Source organism: Rutidosis leptorrhynchoides, chromosome 6 (genome assembly GCF_046630445.1).
Source record: "Rutidosis leptorrhynchoides isolate AG116_Rl617_1_P2 chromosome 6, CSIRO_AGI_Rlap_v1, whole genome shotgun sequence".
In the NCBI taxonomy this organism is placed as follows: domain Eukaryota; kingdom Viridiplantae; phylum Streptophyta; class Magnoliopsida; order Asterales; family Asteraceae; genus Rutidosis; species Rutidosis leptorrhynchoides.
This window is the reverse complement of record NC_092338.1, coordinates 19,408,395-19,422,929: the sequence shown is the minus strand read 5'-3', so window position 1 is coordinate 19,422,929 and position 14,535 is coordinate 19,408,395. Positions and strand designations below refer to the sequence as shown.

Sequence of the window (14,535 nt, the reverse complement as noted above, 5' to 3'; positions counted from 1 at the left end):
CTAACTGAATGTTGAATCATTCAACATTCATTGTGCTTGTTGTAATAATAAAGTGGGCTTTCCATGACGTCAATTCACATGGGCCTTCAATAAATAAACAAGATTGTCCAGAACCCCCACAGCCACCTTTTAAACTACAATTAGCAGAAGCCGGGTTGGAATTATATAATCTATATTACTGTATTTCTGTATATGCGCAGCATCGTGAACGATTTTCATGTATCAGTTTAATTACAGAAACTAAAAATAATAACAATTAACAATTGATAATTGATAATTAACATTAACAATTTAAAAAAAAAAAAAAAAACACAATAAAGTCATTTATCATACACTCTAATTCGCTACCGTCTAAATCCCTAGATTTCGCGCAAATTCAAACTTCAAAATGAATCAATGAGTGAATCTGCAAAGGATCATGACGAGCAACAATACTATAAGGATCAGCAGCAGGAGTAAGGAACTTTTCAAGGAGTTCAAAACTATACACCGTGCCACCGATAACTATATTTTCTCAGCTAGTTCCACCTACCGGCGCTGCATGTGTTTCTTCGGTTAATCCCTACGTTTGTCGACCGGATAGAAATGTAGTCCTAGACGGAGGACGGACTTGGTGTAAATAAGCCAGAAGCAAAATAACATCGTAAGGACTAATTTAGAAGACCGTGTCCTGACATCTAGGTTACTTCATTATTAGCCGTATAGGATCACTTGGGAATTGACAGCCAGTGTTACATGTAAGCCTTTTAGCATGGGTATCCTGCACATTATCATGTAGCCTGCAATGTAAGCCCTGAAATATCATGACAGTGTGCACATGAGTGGAGGGTGTGTGCCACGTACGCCCCTTTATTTTAGAAATTTTGTTGTGCATATGAGTGTCAGCCACACTCATGGGCCTAAAAATTAGACCCATAGGTCATTCATTTCACAAACTTTTCGAAATAAAGAGGCTTACGTGGCACAAATGCTCCGCTTCTGTGCACTACAAAGACATTTTGGGGCTTACATCATAGTTTGCGGGATAACGTGCATAATGCCCAGGCTAAATGGCTCAAGTGTAACTAGTGGCAGAACTAGGATTTTTTTCATCGGAGACAAAAAAAAAAAATTAAAACCGTAGCAATTTTTTTTTAGACAAAATATGGAGGTTTTGGAGCCAAAAATTGAGGTTTTTAGGCAAATTATGAAGGTTTTTGGACAAAATTTGAAGGTTTTGGGACAAAATATGTAAGTTTTGTGGCAAAAAAATTTCCACTGGGGCCAAAGTCAAAAAACTCAAAATTTTTACACTAAAAAAAATTCACTGAAGGCGGGCGCAACTTGCACCCATGTATTTTCGCCACTGCGTGTAACACTATCTGATAATTCTCAAGTGTTCCTGTTCGAATAATAGTAGAGCAATCCGGATGCCGGGGCACGCTCTTCTAATATAGTTCTAATATAGTTCTTATGAGGTTATGTTGCATATGGCTTATTGACACCAATTCCTTCTAATATACTCTGTAGTTCTTACGAGGTTATGTTGGTATGGCTTATTCACACCAATTCCTTTCTCCGTCTAGAACTTCACTTTTATCCGGCAAACAGATAAACATGAACTTGAATACGTTTCATATCCACATCTATCAGTCGATTACAAGCATGACACTTGCTTGAAGTTTTTTTTACTACTTAATTATGATATAATTTGGATAAACATCTAGTAGAATGTACCAATGTGGATGATGAGACTATTCCTTGTTAGTTTAATTTCATTAATTAGGGTTTACTAGTGTAATACTCCTTTCATCCCAATTAAAAAGACTTACATATATTTATTTTGTCTACTTTTAAGTTTTACATCTTACTTGGTATGTTGGTGGCTATCACCTGGTATGTGCCAAATATGATAGGCTACATGTTTCATCGCTGTAAAATGTTCACATTTAAATATCCTAACTTTCATTTAAAAGGCCTGAAGGTTGTGTAATTTGTTAAAAGTGTCATCCTTTTCAATTGTGTTTCAGGCTATTCATGGAACAATTGTTGTGATTTATGGTGTTACTGGCAACGCCATTCTCGAATATAAATTTTTTTTCGTTGTTTTCAATTATCAATTTTAAACAAACATTAATTTTATTTTATTCTTTCAAACCTTGACAAATAGAGGGTCATTGCCAGTATAGTGATTGTACACATTCAATCAATTAAGCAAAAACAAAAAATAAAATAAAATAAAGAGTTACTCAAACATCTAAAACAATAATTGAGTATTGTAAAAAGTTGGATGCAAACTTTATCAAAAATTTTAGAAAAACATCACACAAGCTTTAAAATTATACAAATATCCATTTTTTAATTATAAATATTATCAAGTAAATCAGAAGTAATCCTCGCTGGGGGGTTATGCGGAATTTAAGAAAAAAAATAAATAATAAAAATAATAAAGTGTAGATATATATGAGGTAGTTCCCTGAATTAAACACGACGGAAAAACAAAGAACATAGTTGCAAACCCTTAAGTCGGCCATCATAATATAACCAATTATTAATTAATTTAGGCCGGGTGAAATTGACATCTTGCTGTTTTATTTATCGCAAGACATCATTGGATCGGCCATTCATTCTAGCAATATGTAAATAAAATATTAAAATTAATAATTGTAAAATCTCCTGATTTGAGCAAAAGCAAATTGTAAGCCTGCTTCAACTGTTTTAATCGAGAGATACCTTTCTTATATGCCGGCAACGGAACTCAGGCGACATGGCCGGAAGGCGCTCGATCGACTGGTTCTCTCAAAAGGCAATATCACAATATCAAAATCAGTTGGGTGTTTTGTATTTATAGCAGTGTTTCTAATCAACCCTAATTATGGCCCAAGTCTATATGTTTGGGCTTCTTTCGTGGGCTTTTTACTACCATCTACGGAGTACTTTTTTTTATATTCACATTTTACAAATAATAAAAAATTAACTCTCACAAGATTATCAAATGGGGATGATTCTCACACACTGTTTTTTGATCCTCACACACCCTTTTACCCTATTATTAGGGAGGAGTTCAAGTAAATTGGTGTGTGAGGATCAAAAAACAGTGTGTGAGAATCATCCCCCAGGATTCTCACACACACTTTTTTGATCTTCACACACTAATTGAGTATTATTAGAAGAGTAAAAGGTTAAAATAGGTGTGTGAGGATCAAAAAAGTGTGTGTGAGAATCATCAAATGGTTAACTTTTTTTCTTTTTTAAGGCCAAAATTGATTATATAAATAAATCGCTCTCTAGCAAGACGATAAGAGAGAAAATTATAAAGACATTTGAAGCCAAAGGTTTTAAACTGAAACCGTATGACCCCTGTTTTTAAGTCGACGAAATGAATACATTTTAATAACATCAAAAACACTACTTTATAAAGACATTCGTGACGGTAAAGGGTTGTAATTTAATAACCTAGTTAGTTAATTTTAAGGATTGATAAACCGTTAAGACATCCAAAATTTAATTTGATGGAGTCAAGATTTGAACTTTAACATAGTACCTAAAATTATACAAATTATTAGTGAAGACATAATTTTTTGAGGGACCATGACACCCCCGCCCTTACTATCCTCTGTCATTGTCAAAACCCTTTATGTTAACAACGTTGGTAAGATTATCAAAGATTAATAGTCATTGCTATTTGGTAACCAATAACTTGATCTCCTTTTATAATTGTTACTAATAGATTGGCTAACAAAGAACCTGTATAAGGTTCCTAATAATGCTTACAAGTGTGATTTAGAAGTAATCAATCATAGTATTTGCTCATACAAGTAAAAAAAACTTCTATAACTTCTTCAATGTTGATCATCTACACATATTGGCAACCTCCATAACCTACAAAATTTTAACAAAGAACTCCATTTCATCATCCAAATGTCAACTAATCAATTAAAAATGTAAACTTGACTTCAACTATTTCGATTGCAGGGTGAAATCGACTACTTACTTGGGTCACTAACTGTAAGAAGACCAGAGTTTTTAAAATGACAGTTCCAAACATTTCTTCCATTGGCCTGATAATACAAGTTCATAGCTATGGAGGCATGGTTAATCACGTTATCTGGCGTATAGCAAACGCCGCCTTTTTGCAAGACACCACAGTTCACTTGTGAACAGGCGAAATTAATATTCTCCAACAGAGTCGATTGGCTCGATGATGGTTTTGCGACACACCAAGTTTTCTGCAATCCCATTAATAATGCCCAACTTTAGTTACTTATCAGTTATCACACTAAAATTTTTTATTCTTGGTTTAAATTCAAATCTTGAAATTAAACTTGGGCCTTCAAGATTTGTCATAAAGAATCATGATCACTAATAAAGTACAATTTTTTTAGCTTGCTAATATAGTAATATGAGAATTTTCTTGATTTTTTTATACCTGTGCATGAACCAATCTCAGTGTCCCAACTGCAAAACAAGAAAATCCACAAGAACAGTAACAATATAAGCAAAACTTATTCGGTACAAGTCAGTTATGCATTTTTGGACCAGGGCAAAAGAAGGTCAAGTTACCTGAAAGGAAGGACAAGAAGAGGAGGAAAATAGAAGCAAATAGTTTCCCAGCCATGATGAAATTTGATGTCTTGTTGTGATGTTTGTGCAGGGAAGAAAAAGAGGTATATAATGGAAGTCTTGAGGAGTGTTCTATGCATAGAAATGAAAAAAAGAAAAAAGGGTTTGCAGATTTAAATTACTAAACTTTACAGCTTTGTATGTTCCACTTACCCTTCTTATTTACGTAACCATGCATAAGAATTTGTACTTTTTGTTGGATTTGTTGGTGATTTTAATATATCTAACTTTTGGTTAATTGAGATTTACTTGAAAGCAAGAGTTAACTAGTTATACTTAACAACGAGTTCGGAGAGTGTGAAGTGCACGTTCGTAAGAGTTGGCAAGACACTGCCGTGAAAATTGGGGGTTCAAGAGGCAGCGCCCCTTATGGGGTCCCAAGGGGCAGCGCCCCCGGTTGGTTAACAGTTTTTCCCGCCAAATGGCATGACTGTTCGTTAACAGTTTTTTCAGCCAAAATGAAGGGTTACATCCCTTCATTTTAACTTAACTGCCAAATTAATATATCCGTTTATTGGTGTATTGATTTCATTACGAAAAACAGAAACACACAATATTCTGTATACTCTAATTAGAATCTTCTTGTCTGAACTCTAATCTTGTTCTTGTTTTATGCCAATTAGGATTTCGTGATACCTGAGGATTGTGGGAGCGAAGTACTTAATTGACATAGAAAGTGAATACACAAATCAAGAACCAATCAGATTCAAGAACCAAACATGATTTGATATCATTTATCATTTTGACGTTGGGAAAAGAAAGCAACTTTGACATTGGGTAAGAAGTCTTATTTGTATGAGTTTATGCATGTTTTCATTTTCAATTTTATGCAGGTGAGTCTACGTATGGTAAGTTTCACCGGTTATATTCGAACAGTTAAATGTAATCAGTCATTTTTTAGGTTAGATACATAGATAGAGTATGATGTCACATAGCAAGAAAAATTTAATTGAGATCCACAATAACATTGGTGGATTTTATGTACTTTAAAAAGAGAGAGGTACTTTTGGTCATGTGAGCGAATAGATCTATAACAAGTGCTTTTAGCCATGTGACTTCTACATCAAATTTCATGATTTTCGATTGACATACAGTAAATGTATAGCATAAATCCTAAAACAAGTGCATCTCACCTAGAGATATAAACCTTGTGTTATAGTTGATGTAATAGGTACATCGTGTTGCGGGGACAATGGGGAAGGGGGTTTTACCGCCTATGTCTTCTGATTGAGCCGGGTTTCCTCCTGAGCACTCCTGAGCAGCAGTTGAGGCGGGTTATGCAACTACACAAGATGAACGCTATTCAAGGGGGGTGTTTGTAGCCAGGAGAAGATGAGAGATTCGAAAAGAAGAAACTTTGTTTTTACTTTTTAGACATAACTAGGTGGATAGTCCCTGTGATTTACTATGTAGCCCCCCTAAACTTTTTTTTATTTGCAATGGTAATCCTCTTCGTTTACAATTTTTGGGCAAATCGTTCCTACGTTCTTTAAAATCTTCCACTAACTTCCGTCAAAAAGAGAAGTTGGTACTTCTTAGGTGGCTGCGTTTGCGGCTCAAACATCAAATTCAGATTTTGGTAGAGCCTGCAACTGCCTAGTGAAAGGTACATGGGAACAACTTTTTAAAAGGCACATATGGTTTAACAAATTTTTCAAAGAGACCTATTGTAATAAACTAATGCCATAGGCCAATCAACACGAATTTTCTTTCAATATCCTTATTTCGAAGTTAGAGCAGAAATATACAGCAACAAAACACCACTTTTTAAGACTAAAATACAAGTAAGAAAGCAAGAAACTGAAAGAGCCGCAAACGATGAAATCTAAGATAGTCCCATATGAACAACGCCAACTTCTCTATGAGCAGCAACAGCGACTGCTGCTGCTCCCGCTACACCATATTGGGACTGGGCCTGCGTAAACCTTGCATCAATCGCTATCCTTTCATTTGGCTGTTGACCATGTGCTTGGTTGTAATACGGGTTACTATTGACCAACCCCGGGGACAGTTTTCCGGCTGTTGACTGCTGTTTGATCAAGGAAGACGATCCTTTATCACCTTCGGACCCATAAACCTTACCTTGATTGCCACTATTGCTCCTATACGTATAATGTGGAGAAAGACCGACTGTGTTTCTGACCATTACCCGAGGATCATAAACATCTTTCATGTCTCTGCTACCTTCCAACGGAAGAACAGGACCCACTACTCTTCCTGGTCATGTATAACACGAAACTTGGTTTATCAATAACCAGATTCTTGAAGCACCCAAAAAAAAGTAATTTATGCGGAGTACAAAAAAAAATTATTTACCTTTAGGCATCCTTGGGGGTGGCCGAGCAGCAGCATGAAAAATGTTTCCAGTTGCATCTGCAAGTCTAGCACCACCATTAGACACATTATCCACTAATGGTCTGTTGTCAAATGCAGACAAACATTGCTGCAGCTTTGGGGCCGTCGTACTTGAAGAAACCGTTGACCTGTGCGAACAAATATAGAAAACAAGATAATTAAAGCTCTCTGCATAAAAAAGAGCACAAAATGAGTAGCTGACTTCATTGCAAATAGATCAGTACAGTTGCAGCAAACACAATTTTATCCTAGCCCTGTAACTTAACATATCAAGATTTACCAACTCTAACGTGCCCTGAAAAATTTGGCCAATGACCTAGAAACTGTCACTGGCAATGAGTTGCTCATATTCACATTATTGTGGTTTTTTACACAAGTAAAACTGCAAAGTTTAAATATATAACTATCCTCATATGGAGTTTTTCATTACTCCGTCTTACACCCAACCTAATTTAAAACTTCTAGATGATTAACATAACTAATTATGAGGTTTTCCCTAAGGTTGTAATAGTCACTAGACAGGGACTAATCGGTTGATCTTTGTGGGGACTACTAAGTCAAGTCGGGCATTGACCATTGTGGACTTTTACACAAATATATTCAACATTAAACATAAACAGTCAATTAGGTCTTTTGTTTGCTGTTATTTCACTAAAAAAAGAAAGAGCAGCACCAACACAAATGAACCAAACTCTAAAATTAAAATAAATTTAAATTTTGACCAACTATGACTTTTCGCGCCTTTTGACATTGACCAACTTTGTCAGCGTTAGTATTTCTCCAACTGGGTCGGGCTAGTCACCTCGACCAACTTATCCATTTTTGGCAACACTAGTTCCCCGTTCAAGCTACCGGAAAAGAGGAAAATTTTATACTCAAGACCTAACCGACTTATCATGTGACCGTTTCCGACCCTAACCACAGGATGTGTTGTTAGTGAGGTTTGAAGACCTCTTGAGAATCTTAAGATGGTTTCTAGATGACCTACATCATACCCATTTTCTGATGCAGCTAACAAAAAGACCCAGATAGAAGCAAAATTGAGACTGTAGAAAGACTGAACCAGAAAACCTCAAAAAAGGGAAGAGTAGACATCAGGATTGGTATTTTTAACTTTCTAAGTATGCAAGTCAGATTCATATAATCACTAGCTTCAGCACAAAATATGTTTACTTGAACAGTTACACAGTTACAATGTAAGATCATAAGATGGTGCAAACGTGAAGATGTCAATATTCATTATCTGGCAGGGTGTTCATATAAAAAGCTTGTACAAAGACTGGTCCAGATCGGATCGAACTCCCCCATACTCAGTTCACCTTGCTTTCAGTTATTAAGTTCTTTAGATACACATTTTGGTATCTAATCATCTAATTATTGATACTTGAAAGCCAACAATAATAAACCTCTAGTGTATGTAAAAACATGTTCGGCCTATAATTATCATCAATTTAGCGGCTGCAACAAAACCAGTTCATTAAGGGTATACTCCGTGATAACATTACCTAGTTATCTTGTTATTACCTAATTTGAGAGAAAAACTGTCATTTAAAAGAGAGGGGGGGGGGGGGGGGGGGATAAAACTTAATTCCTATAACCGAAATAACTCACTTTTAGCTCATCTTATCAAACCCTTAAGCATATTCTTACAGGCACATGCAAAACAGCTATTATGGAGAAAAGGATGTGCTAAACAACTACCTTGGAACGGAAACATGCTTCCTTTCTGGAGGTATCACGGGACCGCTTTTGGCGGCATTTTCATTTTCCTCTAAATACGCAAACTGCCTCCTAAACTGACCAACAGCACTGTCACATATCAAAGGCAAGTTAGAACTTACAGCTAACCATGTAGAGAAGAAAACTAAAAAAATGTAAAACCAAAGACTAGTATTCAGTACCTAGGATAAAGGAAATTTGTGCGATCATTCCCAGCCATATAATCTTTTAGCATCTGAGGATGATATTCTAAAATTTCCCGGAATATTAATTCCCTAATGTCTTCCTTTGTTACTCTTCGCCTCTCAAATTCAAACTCCAACTTAGAGAAAGGCGCACATGAAGGCTCCCTTTCGACCTTTGATAGCCCCTTAAAGTATGGGTCAGCTAGTGCCTATAAAACACATAGAAGGTAACTCAATATGCTACTTTTAAATATAATATAAAATATTAAATATTGTTTAAACTCAAGCGTTAAAGCAACACCATAACATACTTGTTCTGCAGTCGGTCGATCCTTCGGATCAAATGCTAACAGTCTTTGCAATAGCCTGAGTGCCAATGGGTCTACATCTAGAAACTTCTCTGAAAATGTCACTGGTTTCTTCTTACGCATATCGGTTAAGTATTTTCTAGCCTTGTCGTTACGAACCTGCATGAGGTTAAATTAACATTACACAAGAATAGTTAGGAAAGACTAATGGAAACAATGTCTTAAGACTACATATTTCTGAAATCTTCGTGTAACAAGAAAACAGTTTAAGAAAAACGATAAGCGTGCAGTATAACATACTCTAGATATTGTATCCGGTGACGGTGTCCCAAGAAGATCGGTAATAAGCTCCAACTGGTGAACTACGCTTTTGCCGGGAAAAAGTGGCTTTCCGGTCAATACTTCAGCGAATATACATCCAATGCCCCAAATGTCAACAGCAGGTGTATACTGCAATAAAGGTTGCAACAAAGATCAGACACACACACACACACACACACACACACATATACACTCACACATACACACACACATATACACACACACACACACACACACAATCCATTCATTTAACAGTTGCAACAAAGATCAGACACAAACACACATATATACACTCACACATACACACACACACAAAAATATGTATACACTCACACATACACACACACACAAAAATATGTATACACAAACAAATACATGTACACACATGTATACATTATACACATATACGTACACACACACACAAAATCCATTCATTTAACATAAAGCATGTAACTTTGACATTTTAAGAGAAGAATGTCAGTCTACCCATGTGGATTATTACCTTCGAATAAAAGGATCCGCATAGCTCAGGAGCCCTATACCATCTGGTTGCAACATAGTCCTGCAATATTTATATAGATCCAAGAGATAAATGTGTTACTTTAATGTGCAATGCAGAACATAATATGTAAGAGCAACATTTTATAAAGTAACATACTGTCCAAAATATTGTTGTCGGAGTATCAGTAAATGCAGCCCTTGCTAGTCCAAAATCGCATATCTTTAGTTTGCAGTTCGCATTTGCTAATATGTTCTTTGGTTTCAGATCTCGATGATACACATTCGCTGATTTAAAAAAATCCACATCAACCTCAGTTCTAAAAAAATCTCGCACAAGTAGATACACTTAATGTCCTAAAAGTTACCTGTATGCATATATTTCAAAGCTCTTAACATTTGATAGAGAAAAAACCTATGGTGTTCATGGGTCAAGTCATCATTGGCCTTTATAACTTGGTGAAGATCAGACTCCATTAGTTCAAATACAACGTAAATATCTTTAAATTCCCGTCTTGAAGGTGGCATCATGATACGTTTAATTTCAACAATATCAGGATGATGTAATAGCCGAAGCAATTTAATCTCACGCAAAATTCGAATAGCATCGGATGAATGTTCAAAAATGTTTGTTATTTTCTTTATTGCAACCTTCTCCCCTGTCTGTGTGTCAACAGCTGCACAAACCACTCCATAACTTCCCTTTCCTATTAGCTCCAAAATCTTGTACCGGTTTGACTCGCCATATTCGGTAAAAAATTCAATTTCTTTTGAACTCTGCAACATATTCGTTGTGAGATCAGATCAGATATAAGCAAGTTATAAACATAAAACATAACATTTGTAAAACATCAATCGCTCCATTACAACTTTGTTCTACTTTGGTCCAGCAAATGTGACATCCAAACCCTAAAGTATATCTATTAATTTGATCAACAAGCAATAGTAGCATCTAAAATCTAAAATTCATATAAATAAAAAAAAATGTTACTAAATAAATATCAGACAAATTAAAGAAATAGAGCTATTTATACCTTTCTTCTTCGATCTTGCTGCTGCATCTTTAACCTCTAACACAATCAATCCTTTTCTTCTTTCTCAAAAATTAAAATCAGATATAAAAAAGAAAAAGAAAAAAACAAAGCTGAAATTCAACAAAAAATCAAATTAAGAAATAAAAAAAGTTAGAAAAAATCATTCATCCGCATTTGCCCCACCTACCGCGACTTCGAATCAATAAACTAAAATCCTCAGAAATGAATTCTTCTTCAGCAATCACCAAAACTTTACTCATCCAAATTTATACAAACCCTAACACTAAATTACAAAATCAATCGCCACCGACACCGCTTAACTTAATCAATTAATTAAGATAAGCATCACACATAAACAGACTATTATCATCGATACAACCAAACTTTTGAAAGAGCTAAAATTTTATTGATAATCAGTAACCTAAGAAACGTTACTGATGAAATAATTTGGTGTTTGTTGATATTTGGATGTCAAGATCTTGCGGTGCGATGGCCGTCGGCTAATTATTAATTACTTATTTATAAAGCCTGGATTTTTAAGAGGAAATGCAAAGAGAGAGAAAATAAAATATAAAATAAAAGTAAAAACAAGGTGAATAATGGGTGTGGGTTTTATAATTTATAGAAATAGAAATAGAAATAAAAAATTTAACTTAAATTTTAAATTAATAAAAAAAAGGAAAGAAATCGTGAAGTGGGTTGTCAATTGTTTATCCACAATTGGTTGCTTATCAAGTACGGAGCTACAGTATATTCCTTTTTTCTATACCTATTTATATATTTATAATTTAATAATTTATTTATATTTTTGGACTCTAATTATTGAGTCGACGTCAAATATCGATTATTGGCGACTTGATTAATTCTTAGAGCTTAAATTAAATTTCAGACATGATTTAAAATTTATGAAAATTTGATTTTATCATTATCATGGCGTATCAATTTTATTTTTTTTTATTTTTATTTAATTATTTTAAAAAAAATTTACTTATTGGTCGGAGGTCCACTCGGAAACAATCTCTCTATCCGTCGAATAGAGAGAGGGGTGACTTTCGCTACTTTTGAGAGTGTTTTCACTCTAGGTGGATAAATGACTTGTCTTTATTCTCGGTTAGGGAAAAGATTGTCTACATCTCACCTTCTCCATACACCACTTATATGGTATTAGGTTTTGTTGTTGTTAATGTTGTTATATTTTTATTTATTTAATTTAATCAATACTTGTATTATTTATTTATTTATTTGTAATTTATATTTATTTATATTAATTAATATTTACTCCGTATATTTTTTGTTTTTTTTTTTTTTGGAGTAATACATTTAAATAACAATCATTTCATTAGTATGATAATATAATATTAGAATGTGTAAATTTCACAAGTAAAATCTGATCCATAATCATCCTATATCCGTATATTAATGATAATTTAGCGGTCACTTTATCCAAATTTATATATATAAAAAAGGATAATTATCTGAATTTGTTACCATACGAAAATATCTCTAGGTCTCATTATAAGAAGCAAACCTTACTAGTTTTATGAATTTGTGTTTTTAATAAGCTACTGATTAAACTTATAAGTATCATTTTGTATACACTTTACCAAACAAAACTTATAACTCAACTTAAAAAAAAAAAAAAATTAAACTCTCATCAACTCTTAAGGGTGTAGTTGAATGAAAGTAAATAGAGCTAGAACTTATATTTAAAGCTAGAAGTTTGAAGTTATAAATATTTAGTGTGATAGTTAGAACCGGAGTTGAAGCTTATGTGTCTAATTTAATAGGGGCACTTTTTGACCATTTCGCTCGGGACATAAAAAATGTCAGGACCGGCCTTGCATGAACTTCTCTTTCGTTGCAACTTGATACGTGGATGTGGGGTGGTCCGAATGTTTGTTTTTATATATCTCACGCTAAAAAATTGATTGATTTGACTAACCTTTCACCATGCATCAGACCAACTATATGGTGCAAATTTGTTCAGATAAAGGTCAGTTTTTTTTAACTGGATTACGTCTTACACGCCTTCCCATGAAGGTAAATCTATCTCATCGAAACATCATTCTTCCAAATTTAAGATGTGGCTTGTGCAATTATTCTTTTGGATCCGGGGATCACATTTTCGCTTGTTGTTCGATATGCTCTCCTATTTGGTATGGTATTCAAGTTGTGACAACCCGAAAATTTTCGACCAAATTTAAACTTTATCTTTATATTATTCTGACACGATAAGCAAAGTTTGTTAAGTTAAATCTCAAGTATTTTAAGCTGTGCTCATACATTCGTTTAACCTCGACTAAATTTCGACGATTCACGAACCATTATATAAATGGATAATTTATATGTATATATATTATAACTTGAGAATATTAACAAAGTATTAAATGTATAATACTTTACATGAACGTATTTGTTTCAATATGTTTATCGATGGAATTAGAAGATAATATCAAATGATTGATTTATCAGATACATTGTATGATTACGAGTCTCTGTTGAGAGGTCCACTTTGATTTAGAAAACCTTTCCTTTTTAACGGTATTCGGAATAATTGGTAAAGTGATTTACATGTAAGAACAAAAATGTCAAATAACGAAGGCTAGACAAAAGTTAGTGGAGAATTGAATTTCATAATATTAGGTTGATCTATTTTCAAACCTACAAAAACGTTTAAAAAGAACTTTATTATTAGAACGTTTTATAAGATAATTTGTTTATGAATTTTGAAGGATTTAATTAGAGCTTATATTATAAACTACAAGTATATATATAGTGTTTCAAAAACGTAAACGTGATATGACATAATATCTTTCCATTATTAAACGATTATAAATGAACTTTGAAATATAATTACTTTCAAAAAACTAAAATATAATATTATTAAATAAATATTTCAATCCTATATAACATGTACAAAATTATATTTTTCTTTGAGAATATATATATATATATATATATATATATATATATATATATATATATATATATATATATTTTACAAAGTGATTAAATATAATATTAACTATTTACAAAACATTTTGATTTAAATTAATATTATCATATGTATATATAATGAGACGTCCATTTATAAAAGCAAATGACCAAAACACTCAAATAAATAAGTTACATTTCAATTAGTATAATTATTGGTGAAATAAGTCTAATTATTGATAAAGGTACGTGTCGCGAAACGTAAAGTACAAGTTTTCTAAGCGTACGAAAGGACGTTCGAAAAACCGGAACCGGTACGTAAGTCGAGCGTCAACGTACAATTCATTGGTGCTAAAATTATAAATCAACTATGCATGAAAATATAATATAATATTTAATTAATTATAAAGATTAAATATATTATATATTAATATATATATATATATATATATATATATATATATATATATATATATATATATATATATATATACATTACATAAGTTGTCGGCAAGATTAGAAATGGAATGTGGACAGCAAAAGAAGCTCATGCGATCGCATGGCTTCTCCTCTTGCCTC

The 14,535-nt window shown here is 33.5% G+C and overlaps 2 protein-coding genes across 2 annotated transcripts; both read right to left on the bottom strand.

Moving 5' to 3' along the window:
- Positions 1–3,689: 3,689 nt before the first annotated feature.
- On the bottom strand, positions 3,690–4,664 carry LOC139851704 (glucan endo-1,3-beta-glucosidase-like). Its single transcript, XM_071840839.1, has 4 exons — positions 4,543–4,664; positions 4,409–4,437; positions 3,974–4,208; positions 3,690–3,861 (listed from the first exon to the last, which is right to left on the bottom strand). The coding sequence occupies exons 1-4, from the start codon at positions 4,595–4,597 to the stop codon at positions 3,836–3,838; spliced, it is 345 nt and encodes a 114-aa protein (XP_071696940.1). The 5' UTR covers positions 4,598–4,664; the 3' UTR covers positions 3,690–3,835.
- Positions 4,665–6,259: 1,595 nt separating this feature from the next.
- On the bottom strand, positions 6,260–11,582 carry LOC139851703 (mitogen-activated protein kinase 19-like). Its single transcript, XM_071840838.1, has 10 exons — positions 11,023–11,582; positions 10,357–10,765; positions 10,149–10,276; positions 9,993–10,052; positions 9,470–9,619; positions 9,173–9,328; positions 8,859–9,070; positions 8,659–8,766; positions 6,919–7,085; positions 6,260–6,819 (listed from the first exon to the last, which is right to left on the bottom strand). The coding sequence occupies exons 1-10, from the start codon at positions 11,047–11,049 to the stop codon at positions 6,428–6,430; spliced, it is 1,809 nt and encodes a 602-aa protein (XP_071696939.1). The 5' UTR covers positions 11,050–11,582; the 3' UTR covers positions 6,260–6,427.
- Positions 11,583–14,535: the final 2,953 nt, after the last annotated feature.